Source organism: Neopelma chrysocephalum, unplaced genomic scaffold, assembly GCF_003984885.1.
Source record: "Neopelma chrysocephalum unplaced genomic scaffold, ASM398488v2 Primary Assembly neopelma1_81, whole genome shotgun sequence".
Taxonomy (NCBI): domain Eukaryota; kingdom Metazoa; phylum Chordata; class Aves; order Passeriformes; family Pipridae; genus Neopelma; species Neopelma chrysocephalum.
The window spans coordinates 2,661,636-2,677,945 of NW_020897743.1; the positions used below are offsets into that span (position 1 = coordinate 2,661,636).

Consider the following 16,310-nt stretch of genomic DNA (forward strand, 5'->3'; position numbering starts at 1 on the left):
CCAGGTGCATCTGTGGTACAGCCGAGATCATCCCAGTACAGCCTGAGTGCCCTCCCCAGTACAGCCAGGGCCATCCCCAGTACAATCCAGGCCCATCCTCGGTAAAGCCAGGCCTTCCCCTGGTGCAGCCAGGCCCATTCCCAGTACAGCTGGGCTCCCTCCAGTACAACCACCCCTGGTACAGCTGGGCCCATCCCCAGTACAATCCAGGTCCATCCCCAGCAGAGCCAGGCCTATCCTGGTACACCCATCCCAGTACAGTCAGACCCACCCCGGTACAACCATCCCAGTACAGGCAGACCCATCCCAGTAAAGCTGCACCCCTCCCCAGCACAGCCAGGTACAACCCTCCCCGGTACAGCCGGGCCCATCCCGGTCCAAGCCGCAGCATCCCCGCCCCGGAGGGCCGCCCCGTCGCCATGGCAACCTCCCCAGCACCACGGCAACCGCCCTCCCCGTCGCCACGGCAACCGCCCTGCCCCGTCGCCCGGGTAACCGCCCTCCCCCGTGGCCATGGCAACGCGCCTCCCCGGGGCGGGCCCGGCGGTGACGCGGCGGAGGTGACGCGCGGGGCGGTGGTACCGGAGCGCTCGGCGCTGTCTCCTTGTCCCCATCACGGCTCCCGCTCGGCCCCCCCGCGCCGCCATGTCCGCGCCCGGCAGCGGCGGCGACTTCGGCAACCCGCTCAGGAAGTTCAAGCTCGTGTTTCTGGGCGAGCAGAGCGGTGAGCGCGGCCGGGACGGCGGGGCCCGGCCCGGGGGCAGCGCCCGGGGCGGCGGGCGGGGCCGGGGGACGCGCTGGGGCCGGGGGATGCGGGGCCGAGGGGATGCGGGGCAGAGGGGTGGGGAGCGGAGGGATGCGGGGCCGGGGGATGCGGGGCCGAGGGGATGCGGGGCCAAGGGATGCGGGGCCAGAGGGATGCAGGGCCGAGCCGCCGGGCACAGGGAGGGGCGGCCCGGCCTGAGGCCTCGGCGGGCGGGGGCGCGGGGCTCGGTTTGCTCCCGCCGGGGCCCTCCCGGGGCCCCGGGCCCCGTTCCCACCCGCCGGGTCCCTGTTCCCACGCGCCGGGCCGGTCCGCAGTGCGCCCGCAGCCCTGTGCGGGAGCGGCCCGAGGGATGCGGGGGCTCCCTGGCGGTGCTCGGCCCTGCTCTGCCTCCCTTCCAGCCTCGGGGTTTTTTGGTTTGTCTCCAGTTGACTCCCTTTTGTGCCCCATCCCGCAAAATTCATGGATGAGTTGTGTGTTTTCCTTGGAATCGTGGTGTTCTTTGCTGGGAGTGTCCAAGGCCGGGTTGGACGGGGCTTGGAGCAACCTGGTCCAGTGGAAGGTGTCCCTGCCCATGGCAGGGGGTGGGACTGGGTGAGCTTTGAGGTCTCTTCAATCCCAGACCATCCTGGGATTCTTACTGCTCCAGCCCAGAACTGTAGCTCTTGCAGGAATTTCTGGAAGTTCTCCAATTCCCCTGCCTTTCCAAGGCAGGATTGACATTGCTGCTGGTAGACATTTGTCTAACCTGCTTTTAACCCTCTCCAATGTTCATAATTTCACAGCCTTTTTAGGCAGTTAATTCCTCTTCACTTTTCCATCCATGTCCTTCAAATTTTTCTTGCCTTCCTGAGCAAGAATCGGAGATCTTCTCCTTGTTTCCTGTTTCATATCAGTTCTGCACTTTGTGTCTTGATAAAATTTGGAGATGTAAATGTAAAGTTTTGAAGCAAACCACCAGAGTTTGCTCTGTATCTAAAATCTCATTATGAAGGAAGAAAGGATGCAAGTCTTGGATGTTGCTTTTCCGTGCAGCCAAAGGCAGCAGAACTGGGGTGTCACCTGGTTTGTTTTGATGTTTGTGTCCCAGGCTTGGGGATTACATAAGTAGCAGAGCACGAGGAACAAAGCAGATTTGTGGGTTGCTTAAAGCAAACAACCAGTTCTTTGTTATCTACATGGCAACACACCTGATTGGAGGACCAGGCCATCACCATGATTAATTTTTGACCTACAGAGATTGATTTGCCTCTGTCATTTTGGGAATGATTTTCCTAGCTGGTTATTTCCCAGGAAGGTGTAGCTGGAATGGCCTGAGATTGGCAGCTGCTTTCAGATCAGTGCCACTCCCAAAGCAGTGCTTATTTTTTTTCCACTGCTGCTTGAAAGTAATTTTTCTCTTCTCTTGTAGTTGGGAAGACCTCCCTGATCACCAGGTTTATGTATGACAGTTTTGACAATACTTACCAGGTATGTGGTAGGATTTTATCTTAATTTTTTGAAAATATTTATGGTTAAATCTGTTCCCTGCTGTTAAAATTTATGCCTGTGAGGGCCAAGCACATTGATCCATGAGGTGTCAGTTAAATATCATATAAAAGGTTAAAATGTGCCGTGAAACAGAGATGAGGCTTCATGATTAAACCAGAGCATCCAGGATGATGTCAGGAAATCCAGTGTACAAAAAGGCAGGAGGGTTTAGATCCTGTTTGGATATGTGAGAAGCCTTGAGGAAAATGGGGAGAAACACTGATTTATGGGTCTGGCTGATGGAGAAGATGATGGTCAGGATGCCTGGTGATGGATTTGGGAGTCTCAGGAAACAGAGGATGAATAAGATAGGAACATCTTGTGATAATTCTTGGTCTCTGGCATCTTTAGAGCTCCCATTTAAGTAGGAGTAGTTGAGTCTGGAGTGTATAGATGGATCTGCAAGAAGTCAGCTTTGGTATATTCAGTCTCTCATTTTTTTTATTACTATTTTTTAACTAAAAGACTAAAGATAGGAAAAGCCAGGGAAGTCTTGGCAGGGAAAGAGGAGGGTGGGGATGAAGAGGCTGCAGATGAAAAGGAGATGATGTGTAAGAGGCCTGAAGATTTTTAGGAAGAATTAATTGCTTCAAAGGCACTTAGAAATATTTCAAGGGAATATCAGATATCTTTAAAGCAGATGAGATTAGGGGTTGTCTTTTAATTCAGCCAGAAAGAGTTACTGGTTTAGACTGGGGTAGTTTTTAGTTGAGGACAAGTGATTCACTGGAACTGGATCCTTTTGTGCTTCAGGTGTTTCCATCCCTGGCTTTTGTAAGGTGCTGGCAGAGATCTGTGTGTTTATTAAGATTTATTAACCTTGTCCTGGCTAGAAAATAGGCCTCCCAAAAATAAGTTCTCCCTACCAAAATTGACTGTGGTGGTCTTTTCTAGTATTCCATGGTCCATGTTCTGCTGGAGCCCTTCTGTGCTGCCTGTATGTGTTAAGATTAAAGATAATCTATGTCTAAAACACTAAAATCTGCTACATCAGAGCTGTCTCCTGTTTCCTGGGGTTATGAAGGGCTGGGACAGCAGCTCGGTTGAAGTGCCTGGGAGTGCATCTAACTTAGTACATTATTTTAAATGTCTTTTTACTGGAATTGCTGTAGCAATGGGAATGTGAATGGATGGAGACTTGCAGAAAGAACGGCCTGAGAAATTAAGCTTCTGAGTGTCACTGGAAGGGAAGCACTTTCTGGAGTGGAAAACCCTGAGTAAATGTGGCTTTTTAGCTTTGAGTTGCCCATGATTTATATATCTCATTTGTTCTACCTTTTGGTTGTTTCTAATAAGGTAATTTTTCCCAGACTGAGCTGGGGTAGGCCAGAACGAGCTGCTGGTTCAGCTGTGATCTCTGTTGAGATCCATGAATGTCTCAGGCTAAAATCCAGCCTCAGAGGGGGAGTTCTTGTGTGAGGAATGCTGTGAAATGAAGCTGGTGCAGACACCCAGATTGCTTCGTTTTCATCCCCTCTATTGAAGGCAGATCACTTCACCAGCTTAATCTCAAGTTTGTGGAGGTTTCTGAGAGTTTGGAATGGTGGGAGCTGCAGCTGCTGGCAGGCAGGTTGCAGTCACTAATGCTTCCCTTCTTTCCAGGCAACCATTGGAATTGATTTCCTGTCAAAAACAATGTATCTGGAGGACCGCACGGTAAGTGAGGCGTGGGTGGGATGGCGTGGGAGCTGCAGGGCTGGGCTCTGCCCCCGGCCCTTCCTCCAGCAGCTGCTGGAATCCCCCAGAGGACCAGCCTTTGTTGAATCCCATCACTGACCCCCTCTTTGTGGTACCCGTTCAGATCCGAGACCTCCAGCAGGAAGTCAAAATCTTCCATGGAAAACTGGGACGGGATAATGGCCATATCCCAGGGAATGAATGGGCTGCCTGTTGGAGGAACCTGGTGTAGGTGTAGTTTGCTCCCAGAATTTGCAGCTCTGCCTCTGGGATAGTCAGTAGGAACAGGGCTGAGCAGAGCTCAGGTGTCACAGAACGTTCTGAGCTGGAAGGGACCCACCAGGATCATCAAGTCTGACTTCTGAAGTCAATGAAAAGCCAGTGAGGGGGGTTCTACAGGAGTTGGTTTTCCAGGGCTTGAAGTTATTCATGATTAGACCTTGTCCCTGCTCATAGAAAGCTCCTGTTGTAACACAGTTCTGAGCCACTGTAGTAAAGCAGTTTTGGATTTAGACTGCATGAAATTCCTTTTTGCATAGAGACCCCTCACACCCCTCCCCTGCCTTTCAGTGTTTGTGGTTTTGTTCATGTTTTGCTACTGTTTGCCTTTTTTGCTGGTTTTACTGCTGTGTGAGGAGTGTGACAGTGCTGGGGGGAGGAGGGGACAGTCCCGTGTGTTGCTTTGGGTCTGTTGCTTCCAAGGAAATCTGAGCCCAGTGTGTGTGATGAGTTCCCTGGGAGCTTCTTTGCCATCTCACCTGTGATTCACTATGAGAAAAGACCTTCCTTAACCTTTGTTTGGGGGGAACTAATGGATACCATTCTTCAGTGGTGCTGGCAGAAGAGGGCAAAGATCCTGGGAATGCTTCTTGACACCTGTGAGGGCACAGTGGAACGTCTGTGTGCTGTTTCCAGCAGTGGAGTGTTGATTTCTCATGGTTGTGTAGGTCAGGATGTCATTCACCTGCTGCCCTGCTATCCACAAAATACCATTTTCATTCCAATGTTGGAATACTGTTAGTTTTCCTGATTATGTAAGTGGTCCACAGAGCCCATGGAGCCTGTTTAAATAACAGAGGTGTGGAATGTAGATAAGAGGAGAGACAAATACAAACACACAGGCTGGGAGGATTCAGACACGGAAATAGTTCCTCAGATGTGGCTCATGCTGCCTTTTGCAATAAGCTTTGATTTCTGGGCTGGAAATGAAGAATGCTGAGCCTCCAGCTGGGGTGTGGGCTTTGGTGTATTTGATATGTCCTTACAGCAAATAATATATCCTGGAATTACACCTCTGCTCCATCACTCAGCTCTGATCAGGGTCTGGACAAACAGGCAGAAGGGACTCCCCATCCCTGGCAGTGTCCAAGGCCAGGTTGGACAGGCCTTGGAGCAACCTGGGATAGTGGAAGGTGTCCTCTGTTGGATATAAGTGCAAGATAAGTCAGTCTGGAGGGTAGCTGCTGTTCTGGCTCGTTTCCCACTCCTGTGTTTTACCACCTCTGGATTCCCTGTGGGTTCATCCACCCCTGGTGATGTGTTCCTTAGGGATGGGAGTCACACATCCACCAGCTGGAGGCTGAGTATTTCCATCTATTTCCCTCGTTAGCAGGTGGTGTGAGAAGGGGTTTTTAGGGATAGCTGGGTGGATGGTGTTGGTGTGTGGGATGTTGCTGGGTGTGTGTGCTGAGGTCCCTGTGAGGCTCAGAAGTGTCGCTGCCTCTTTCCACGGTTCTGTTCCGTTTGAACTTTCCTTTGGTTGCCTTAGTTTTGCTTTGCAGTTAGTTTATTTTTTTTTTCATTTATTTATTTATTTTTATTTCACTTGAGTTTCGGTTTTTGTTTTCCGTTTTCCTGCTCTCTCCCCCCTTCCCCCTTCCCCCTGCACTTCTCCATTTCCCAGATCAGGCTGCAGCTGTGGGGCACAGCCGGCCAGGAGAGGTCCCTCAGCCTCCTCCCCAGCTCCACCCGTGACTCTGCCGTGGCTCTCATTGTCTTTGGCACCACAAGTAGGTAATTGAGCCAGAGGTCTGCAGGGACCTTGCTTTTAACACGGATCTTTATGTGTTGGAAGTGGTGGTGGTGGTGGTGGTACCCAAAAAGAGCTAAAATAGACCAACCGTGGGTGTTGGCTGAGGGCTGAGCAGGGATTGGGAGTTGCTGTGTCTGGGCTGGTTGCAATGGCAGGTGGTTGGAAATCTTTGGAAAACTATTATTATTTTTCTGTTTGGTGTGGGGTTTTTTGGTTTTTGGTTTTTGTTTGTTTTTTTTTTTTTTACTTCAGAATTATTTTTTTTCCTTTCTAGAGAAAATACAGATATGTGTATATATATATATATATATATATATATATATATATATATATAATTTGTACAAGTACCAGCTTCAGGGGCCAAAGCAAAGGAACACTGTCAGAGTAGGTAAAACAGCACAACACCCATTCACAGAGAAGCTGTGGAATGACTTAGGAGGATTCAAGAGTCCCATTTCCTTGAAAAAGAGAACTGGAGATTCATATCCAGATTTTGAAAGGAGGAGAGATGCAACTACCAGAATTTCTAAAGAATAAACAAGCTTAGAAGGAAATTCTCCGTAACTCTTGACGTGAATGTTTTAGTTCAAGTTAGGAAAATATGAATAGGATTATTTCATTGTGACTCCTTGTTATTGATTCCGATTGATCTGGTGGAGTTTTTTGTTCATCTGCAGTGTCAGGATTTATACCAGTGAGCCAACACCATGTGGGCAAAATTTAAGGAAAGAACACAGCACAGGTGGAAAAACCTCTGGCCCACCTTTATTCTGTCCCAGACTGGATTATAGTGAGGACCAGGGGTTTGTTCCACACTCCTTGGCTGAATTGCTTAACAAATAACAGACTTCTGCTATGATTTGTCCTCTATACTGAGGGCAAATAATGACATGGTCTTTCTCCCAGTACTGTAGCTGAATTCTTCTCTGGGAGAATTCCTGTTTTGGTGCAAAATAACATAGAACTACCCTTTTTGGGGTTTGAGGAGCACTGAACTGTGCTGGGACCTCTGGGGTGAGGCAGCGTGGCAGGATGCACAGCTTGGCATCATTTTTCTCGCTGTGCAGGTGCAGGATGCTGTTTATCCACACAGGTGGAAAAATGTTGCCAGTCCAGGCTGTTCTTAACATCTTCCAGACATGTCAGAAGTAATTCAGTGATCGCTGATCCCATGGACTTTGGCAACGGGCTTTGCAGATAATGTCATTGTTTTCTTGCTACTGCCCTTAGTGAGTGAGAGGCTCGTAAGTTTTCGTGTGTTACTGAAGGAACGGGCTCAGGTGCTTCTGAGGGCGTGAAGAAATCACTTAGTTATTGTTGCTCTGCTGGGCATCCCAAAATGCAGGCAGGGAGAGCCCTGGAGAGAGTCCATCCTGCAGTTCAGGCCCCTCCTGAACATTGTTTTTAAGGGTTAATTCTTAAATCCACAGGGATTTATATTTTTATATTTATATTTTCCCCTCCAAAAGGGGGTGCACACGAACTCTGACTGGTAGAAATGAGAAGCCACAGAAATATTGCAGCAAACTGAGGTCACTGCAGGAGTGTCTGTGTGGGACCTGCACAGGTCCTGAAGGCCTTCCCTTCAAAGAGCATCACCTGCACTAAACAAATTACCTGGGCCAGGCCTGTGCTGCTGCTTCTATTGCCTTTTTGCCTGTGAGTCTGAAGGGTGGAGTGTTAAATCACCATCTGGGTCAAGTTTCATGGTGAATATTCCAGTATAACTGCCTGGGCAGTGTGGGGGAGCTTGGGAAGTCCAGGAGCTGTGCTGATCCATCTGATCTTCCAGCTCCAGTGTGTCACTGCCCAGGTGCTCCGAGTTTGTCACTTCGAGTTTCCTGGGGTAGAGAAAAACCTCTGACTTTCGGTCCTGTAATCAAGTCTGCCTTCCAAATGAAGCAAGAACTAATTGCTTTAACTGTAATTCCTAATCTTCCTTAAGCCCCAGGGCATCAGATCTACATACCCTGATGGAGATAAGATCTTGTTTTGAATCTGCCTGTAACCAGCCGCTTTGCAGCTCAATCAGCTTCTATTTCTCTTCTAAACAAGCAATTACTGGTCCTTGTGAAGCTGCTTTTTGCTGCCTTATTAACCACTGCTCTGCCCCGGTGCTGGGACCAGGCTCCTGTCAGGGAGCTGGGAACCACTGTCTGCCCCCATAAAAGCCTTTGGGAATGCCAAGCGATCCTGTTTTCTGGCAGTGCACAGCCCTGTGGGGTGAGAACTGGAAGGCAAAGGTGTCACTCCCAGTGTAAAAGCTTTGGTTCACTGGGGGATTGGGCATGTTTTAGGCAGTTGTGGTTCAGATGGGCAGGTCCCAGGCCTTGGAGCTGCCATCCCTAATAGCTCAGTGTGTGTTTGGGGCTCAAACTGTGCCTCTCACAGCATTTGTGCCTTTTCTGACCCCTGTGCTGCTCTGGAAGGGTGACCCCAATGCCTTTCCCATCACCTGGAGCCCGCAGTGTGTAACATTTGCTTCCGTTTCTGCTGGAACTTAATTTATTGATTGCTTTAATCTCTCATAAAAATCCCCATTGCCATCATCTGGGTGCTGGTGCTGGAGATTGGATGCTCTTTCCCTCACGTGGTGTCCGGGCTGAGGGAATTGCATGTCTGTTGTGTGGGAATTGCCCCAAAAGCTTTGCTCAGAGTTGCTCTGGGCTTGGAGTCCTGTGGAGATCCAGAATCCTGGGTAGACCAGGGAGACCTGATTTTTATTTTATTATTATTTTTAGATTATATTATAATTTAATATTATTTTTATTTTATATTATTATTGTTTATAGTTATATTAATATCTATAATATAATATAATTGTTATTATACAATTATATCATATAATCATCATTATTGTTTAATAATAATATTATTATATACTATTAGTATATTATTATTTTATTCTAATGTTCTAATATAATTACATATTATATAATAATATATAATTATATTAGAATATTAGAATAAAATAATACATTAATAGTATATAGTAATATATATTATATAATATATCGTATATTATATATTAATATATAATAATATATTATTATATTATATATTATTATATATAATATACCATATTATTTATTATATATAATTATAAATATTTATTATTATATTTAATATATTATTTAAATTATTTAAATATTATTATTTACTTTTTTAAAAAAAGTTTTTTACTGTAATTGTTGGTGTCAGTTGGCAAAGGGAACATGAAGTAAACCAGGCAGTTCCAGCACTTCAAACCAAAACATCCTCACACACCCCAGTGAGGAGGTGGTGGCCGTATCCTGGAGCAGTTTGGGAATGGCAGGTTTTGTAGGCAAGCAAAGGAGGTGTTAAAGCACATTATCCACAGAGTCGGGAAGCCTCTGGTGTGGTGGTGGGACACTGGGGGCAGTGTCACGGGTGGCTCAGCTCTCAGAGCTGCTGCAGGGGGCTATGGCAGTGCCCCCTGTCTAAAGGGCAGTGTTCTGTCTGTGTTCTCCCCCCTGCCCCTGTCCCGGGCTGTCCCAGCAGGTGCGGCTGCAGCTCTGGGACACGGCGGGGCAGGAGCGGTTCCGCAGCCTCATCCCCAGCTACATCCGCGACTCCACCATCGCCGTCGTGGTCTACGACATCACAAGTGAGTACTCACGGGGTCTCATGCCTCAAAATACCCCTCCTGCCCCCCACTGACCACTGACAGCCACGGGTTCTGCTCAAACACGGTGAAAATTGGAAGTGTCTCCCCCCCCCCCGTTTTTCCAACAATTTATGGGTTATGTGGTGAAGCACCTGAGCACAAGCAAAGCGTTGCCCCTCTCTGAAAAGAAGTTTTATGCTCAGCGCTCCCATTTGTTCTTCCCCACAGACTTGAATTCTTTCCAGCAAACCTCCAAGTGGATCGATGATGTGCGGACAGAGCGAGGGAGCGACGTCATCATCATGTTGGTGGGGAACAAAACCGACCTGGCAGACAAGAGGTAACGGGGAGAGCTGGGCCCTGCTGCTCTGGCCAGGAAAAGCCAGGACTGGCTGCCCAGCCTGGCTTTAAAAATTAGTTTGAAACAATCTTAAAAATTGTCGATTTGAAACGGGACATAAATTCCTTGTTGTGAAATTCAGGTTTCTGATTGCAGCAGAAGTTATTCCCTTTTGCTCTTCTGCAAATAGTTTTGGTTAAAATAAACCCACCTAAAAAAATTCCTTTCACTGAAATGAAGTAGCTCTACACTTTGTTTCTCAATAGTGTATTTTGTCTGATTTTGTATGTCATGCTGAGATAAAGCCAAAAAGCTGCTTTGCAAAGGCAAGGAACTCTCATTTTCAATAATCCAGTTTGCCCAACTCTCTGTGCACGTGCAGCTGTGAGTTCATGGCACAGTTTCTTCTTGTTCCTTTTCAAAGGAAGTTGGGTTTGTGTGAGGCTGAAATGCTGTGCCTGTTAAGGCTGGGCAAAGCCACAGGTGACATTTTTTGAGGTAGAATACAGAGTATGGGAAGCCATTCATCCTCTGATAAAAACCAAGTTTAGTTCTGAGGCCAAAAAGCTGGACTAAAAATAGCCCTGTTCTTGTTCAGTGAAGCCTGTGAAGTTTTTCATTCCAGTCACTGTTGCTTCAGTTTTGGCTGGTTTTTTTTTTCCCCTGCAGTTTTCCTTTTCTCATTTTTGGACTCTTTTTCTCTGGTTTGTTTTCTCTGCTCTGTGATTTGTTCTCCTTGCTGTAGACAGGTTTCTATAGAGGAGGGTGAGAGAAAAGCCCCAGAACTGAATATGATGTAATTGAAACTGGTGCTAAGGCAGGATATAATGTGAGACAGGTATGTCCAGGGTGGTGCTCAGAGATGCAATTCCAGGTCCTTGCTCCCAGGCTGTCCTTGCTGCTGGAGCCTTTCTGGAATCTTTGTGTCACCTCTGTTGGCTTTGGGGAGCTCTCTGTCTCAGGTGCAGTGTGTGGGGTTCTTCCTTCCCTGCAGGGTGCTGTGAAAGAGGCTCAGATATGCTGCACAAACTCCACCCTGTGCTGATCATCTCTCACTGATTGTCACCACTCCAGGTGTTCCCTGGGGTGGTTTCATTCCCAGCTGGGGGTTGTGCATCCTCGAGGGCCCTGAGGTGTCCCTTGGTGGGCTGTGCCTCCTGGGAGGTGGGTGAGCACTGACCACCAGCTCAGTCACAGACGTCTCTAACTCTCCCTTCTGTTCCTTTCTGTCTTTCTGCTCCTGTTGGCACCTTCCTCCAGGCAAATCACTACAGAAGAAGGTGAACAGAGAGCCAAAGAGCTGAATGTGATGTTTATTGAGACCAGTGCAAAGACTGGATACAATGTGAAACAGGTACATCCGTGTTCTGTTCTAAAATCAGGAATCTGTCCCTGCTCCGGGTGTGTTGGCCCCTGCTTGGGGTTCATGATCCAGCAGGGATTTGCTTGTGTTTGATGCCAACCCCCTGAGATGTTTCTTGATCACCATCAGCTCTGTAGTAGTAGTGGGAGCTCCTTTCCTGTTGAGTCAGTGATTTCCTGTCCAAGCTAAGAAAACCTTGGAAGAAAGGAGAGCCAACCCCAGAATGTGCTGAGGAAGGGGGAAAATCCCTGTTTTGTGCAGCCAGTCAGATGGAATTTGTTTGGTTTTGTTACCAATTAGTGCAGTTTGCTGAAATCACTGTTGACATCACTGGAAGTTCTTCCTTCTGTTAACAAGCCACAGAGAATCCTGGAATATCTTAGAATAGCTGAGGTTGGAAGGGATCTCTGGAAATCATCTTTTCCAGCCCTTAGGCTCAGAGCAGGCTTCCCAGAGCTGGCTCCAGCTGAGTTTGGAATCTCAAAGGACAGACACTGTCTCTCCAGCCAGCCTGCCAGTGTTTGATGAGCCATACAGAAAAAAAACAACCAAACAACTTCACATATTTTATTTAAGCAGAATTTCTCATATTTCTGTTTGTGCCCATTGCCTCTTGCTGTAAGTTTGTGATGCCACCCTCCACTAGTTCAGAGGTTGTTCTGAATGTGACAGAGCTTGGAGTGAGGAGCTGGGAGCTCCAGGGGCCTGCAGGGAGCTGTGTCAGCTGGAAAACCCCCTCCCCAGATTGCTGCACAGCAGCAGGTTGGGAGAACCCACAGTGAGACCTCGGGCTTGGGGTTTTTTTTGTCTTTTGTGGATTGAATCCACTTTGGTTTAACTCTTGTTGCTTTATTTGCCCAGTGGGTGTTTGCAGTGAGAGCTTCTGTGATTAGGAGGATGCAACTGCAGCACCTTGCTGGGACCTTGATTTTCCAAGGAACACACTTTGGGGGTGGATGAGAAGCCCCTGCCAGGCTGCTGTGAGGAAAATGGTCGTTAGCAGATGATTCCTCTGGTTCTTTGTGCAGCAGCTCAGCAGCCTGGCAGTGCCTGGGCCGGGTAATGGCAGGAGGAGGAGCTCCAGGCATTGAGTTCAGAAATTATGCAAAACCATTTTCTGGGTTTTATGGGGATATAATAGTCCTTCCCAGCTCCAGCACATCCTTAATAGCTTGAATGCAGCTCACTTGAACCAGCTGTTCTGCCCAGGAAAGGCTGTTTGGCAGCAGGACTGAACTGAAGGGATGGGCTGTAAAACTCCTTAAACCTTGTGAGGTGACTTATCACAAATCCCCAAATGTGCCCTGGAACATCACTGGGTGCAGAAGCAGAGGCTGGGACATGGTTAGTGAGTGCAGGATGGAGTTGTTCCATGAATCCCTGGAAGAACTGTTACTAATTAATTCCGTGTTCTGTTCAAGCAAAACAGATAAAATAAAACTGCCTGTTTTGTAGGCATTGAATAACTTCTTTAATAAAACCTGTTAAATTTCCTAGGTAACATTCTCGTGGCATTGTTGATCACTGCTTTGCTTGCTAAAGTACCCACATAACAACTTGGTACAGCTCAGAGTTCTGCTGTAAAACAGTGTTTTAACAGACATTTTCTCTGACAAAGCCCTGAGCTTTCCTCTTCCTGCTTTCCAGCTTTTCCGCCGTGTGGCTGCTGCCTTACCTGGGATGGACAGCACACCAGAGAAGAGCAAAGAAGACAGTATCCTTGCTTTCCCAGGGAACTGGACAGTTATCTGTTGTTAAATTGGGCTCAGTGACTGCACATTGTGGGGATGGGGCTTTGCAGGGACGTGGCTGAAACAGGACATGGAGCTGTTGGAATGTGTCCAGAGGAGGCACCAAGTTGATCAGAGGGATGGAGGAGCTCTGCTGTGAGGAAAGGCTGGGAGAATTGGGATTGTTCAGCCTGGAGAAGAGAAGGCTTAGGGAGACCTAAGCCTGCAAGAAAGATGGGGAGGGAATATTTACAGGGGCCTGGAGTGACAGGACAAGGGGGAATGGCTTCTCACTGCAGAGGGTAGGGTTATTGGGAAGGAATTCTTGGCTGTGAGAGTGATGAGGCCCTGGCACAGGTTGCCCCATCCCTGGAAGTGTCCAAGGCCAGGTTGGACAGGGCTTGGAGCAACCTGGGATAGTGGGAGGTGTCCGTGCCCATGGCAGGGGGTGGAACAAGATGAACTTTTAGGTCCCTTCCAACCCAAACCAGTCTGTGATTCTGTGACCCTGTTTATGGGCTGTGGATAAATGTACACAGCTAAGGGCAACTAAAGCACAAGTTTTGCATCTCCACTTGAACTGGGGATGAAATCTGTGTAGTTTTAAAATGCTGTAATTCCTCATTCTTTTTGCACAGACCTGTCCATTTGGGCTCCATCCTCTAAAGGGTCTCAACGTGCCGAGCCCCCTGGTTTTGCAGTGAATCCTGTTCAGGCAGAACATGCTCTGCTCAAACACCGTGGGGGGACCACTAACAGCCCTTTCCCTGCTGTGTCCTTCTTGTTCTCCTTCAACTGGGTGATTTCCTTAACCCCCCCTGCAGTGATCGACATCAAACTAGAGAAGCCCCCCGAGCAGCCAGTCACGGAGAGCGGCTGCTCCTGCTAACGGCACCTGCCAGCCATGCCCTGAGAACATCACTCATTGCCCAGGCATCCCTATGTGGGGCTGGAAAACAGCTCCTGAGAGCGACCTCCCTGTTTACTGGTGGGGAGCAGCCCCGGCCGCCCCTCTCACTGCATGGTATGAGCCCTGAGTGCAGAATGAGTGTCCTGTCTTTTGAGTTTATTTTTTTATGTTGTTGCACTTTGGCACCATGGTGCCCTTTACACTCTCTCTCTCTCTCTCTGTCCCTCTCTTCCTCCCCTTCTCCCCCTCTTCCCCACCTCGAGCCCACCTGCTCCCCTGTATCTTGTGAATGCCATGGAAAAGCCGCCACATTAGGGAAGACAAAAATGAAGCTTTGGGGGTGGGTTTTCCGCCTTCCCTACTGCCTTGCATCCCAGCCAGCTCCCTGTCCTGCATCCCCACTTCCTTTGGGAAGGCTGCTCCTTTAAACCAGTCCCTTGGACTCGGCCTTGCCTTTTTGGACAGCCCAGGTCACCTGTTCCTAGGCTTTGCTTCCCGCAGGGCACACACAACATTGGCTCCTTGGTTTCTCCCTCCCGGGGATGACCCTGGCTAACTCTTGCTTACAACTTCCAAGTTTTGCCCCTCGTGTCACACACAGCACTGGAAAGCCCCAACTCTGAAAGCTTTGGCCTTGTTGCTCCTGTTTGTGTAGCAGAGACATCCCACAGCCTGCTCTCCTCGGCTGGAATCTCTTCCCATCCAGAGGATGTTGGTGCTCGGTGAGTGTTGGTGTAGGGAAGGAGGAGGAGGGAACAGAGGCTTTGCAGTGTGAGGCTGGGTGGGGAGAGATCCTCAGGGATTCTGAAAGCAAACAGTGACCCGAAATCCATCACTGCTGGGGCCATACCTGCCCTGGCAGTTGTGGATTTGGCTCAGGCTCCTTTCCTCATCTCCATTCTCCTGTTCCGCATCCCATAGATGGGGAACTGCTGCTCGTGGAGCAGGAAAGCCACAGCAGATGGAAGGGCAGCATTCCACTGTCATTCCCAGGCTGCTGCTTGATGGGATCCCACCCAGCTGCCTCTGCCTTTGGAGCAGAACTCTGGGATGGGGCCAGCAGCCCTTTCACTCCTGGGGTGGTTTTAAGCTGCCAAAGCTGAGGAGAGCAGGGATTGACTGTCAGAGTGGGTGCAGGAATGGGGGATTATCTGCTGCTGAAGGGAATTCTGGTGTCACTTCCCAGCCTTGGAGGCTGGGAAATGCCTCCTCTCCCCACTGTCCCTGGTTTTCAGAGATTTTCAGAGATTTTAGTGGGGGTTTTGGGTCCATCTGCCCTAACAGAAGTCAGGTGGTTTGTCAGTTGGCAGAGAGGAGAATTTCACTGTCCTTTGCCCCCCGGGCTGTGTCACAGGGAGGATGCTGGTGGCAGGAGAGGGACTGAGCACGGTGTGACCACAGTCCCTCCCCTGCCCTGCCAGGGCGTCCCTGACCCCTGTGGAGCCCACGGGCCCCGAGGAGGGAAGGGGCAGCTCGGGCTGGGATCTGGCAGTCCCTGGGACGGCAGTTGGTTCCCCTTCCCCTCGGAGTGAGCTGGGCTGCAGGAGGAAGCTGGGCTGTGGTTCCCCATTCCCTGTGGAGTGTCCCCTGTCCCCCCCCTCCCGGCGGTGGCGGTGCCGGGAGGTGGATCCCTCTCCCTGTCCCTGTACATACCCGTTGGGATCGCTGGTGTCGCTGTGTCCCTGTGTGTTGCTGTCCCCCCTCCCGGCGGCCCCGCTGCCCCCCTGTCGTGTTGTTGGAGTGGCGGAGCGGGGGAGGGAGGGGGGAGACCCCGCTGACGGGGTGGGGGGTAATTAGTGAAATGAATAGTTCCCTTCCCTCTGTCCTCTCTGGTGTGTTCAATGCCGTGTGTGTCGGCCCCGCTGTCTCGTAGCTGTAGCGAGTACGTGTGACTATTACTCTGAGTATGGACTGTCTGACACAGCCCTGTATCACAACCAATAAATAAAGTTATTTCACCAACACCTGCGCTGGCCTGGTGCCACAGGGGGACTCTGTGAGGGGGAACCGGCCTGTACAGAGCAGGGGAGGGAGGAGGAGGGATGGCAGAGGAAGGAAGGAGGAGCAGGAAAAAAGGGGAGGAGGAGGAGGAGAAGGAAGGACGAGGAGGAGGAGGGACAGTAAAGGAAGCAAAGAAGGAGGAAGAGGGAGGAAGGATGGAGGAGGAGGGACAGACAGACAGAAGAGGAGGAGGGATGGAGGAGGAACAGAAGAGCAGAAGAGACAGTTGGAAGGACTTTTCTGTGCTGACATGTTTCCAAAATGTGGAATATGTAACAATTTCCTTAAGAAAGGCTGTTCTTTGATGCTTGATTTTCATTTACTTTCAAGCCTGCT

At 49.4% G+C, this 16,310-nt stretch overlaps 1 protein-coding gene across 3 annotated transcripts; it reads left to right on the plus strand.

Annotated features, from left to right (window-relative positions):
* The first annotated feature begins 535 nt into the window (after positions 1-535).
* Positions 536-15,937, plus strand: RAB41 (RAB41, member RAS oncogene family). 3 transcript variants are annotated; one of them, XM_027690647.1, is made up of 8 exons: positions 536-724; positions 2,175-2,233; positions 3,896-3,949; positions 9,525-9,630; positions 9,859-9,970; positions 11,231-11,324; positions 12,981-13,047; positions 13,888-15,937. In XM_027690647.1, exons 1-8 carry the CDS (start codon positions 646-648, stop codon positions 13,950-13,952), a joined length of 636 nt encoding a protein of 211 aa, XP_027546448.1. In that variant the 5' UTR covers positions 536-645; the 3' UTR covers positions 13,953-15,937. The 3 variants fall into 3 exon arrangements, with proteins under 3 accessions (XP_027546448.1, XP_027546450.1, XP_027546449.1); XM_027690649.1 differs by lacking the exons at positions 9,525-9,630; positions 9,859-9,970; positions 11,231-11,324; positions 12,981-13,047; positions 13,888-15,937 and adding exons at positions 5,874-5,979; positions 6,277-6,480; positions 6,511-8,611; XM_027690648.1 differs by lacking the exons at positions 9,525-9,630; positions 9,859-9,970; positions 11,231-11,324; positions 12,981-13,047; positions 13,888-15,937 and adding exons at positions 5,874-5,979; positions 6,277-8,611.
* Positions 15,938-16,310: the final 373 nt, after the last annotated feature.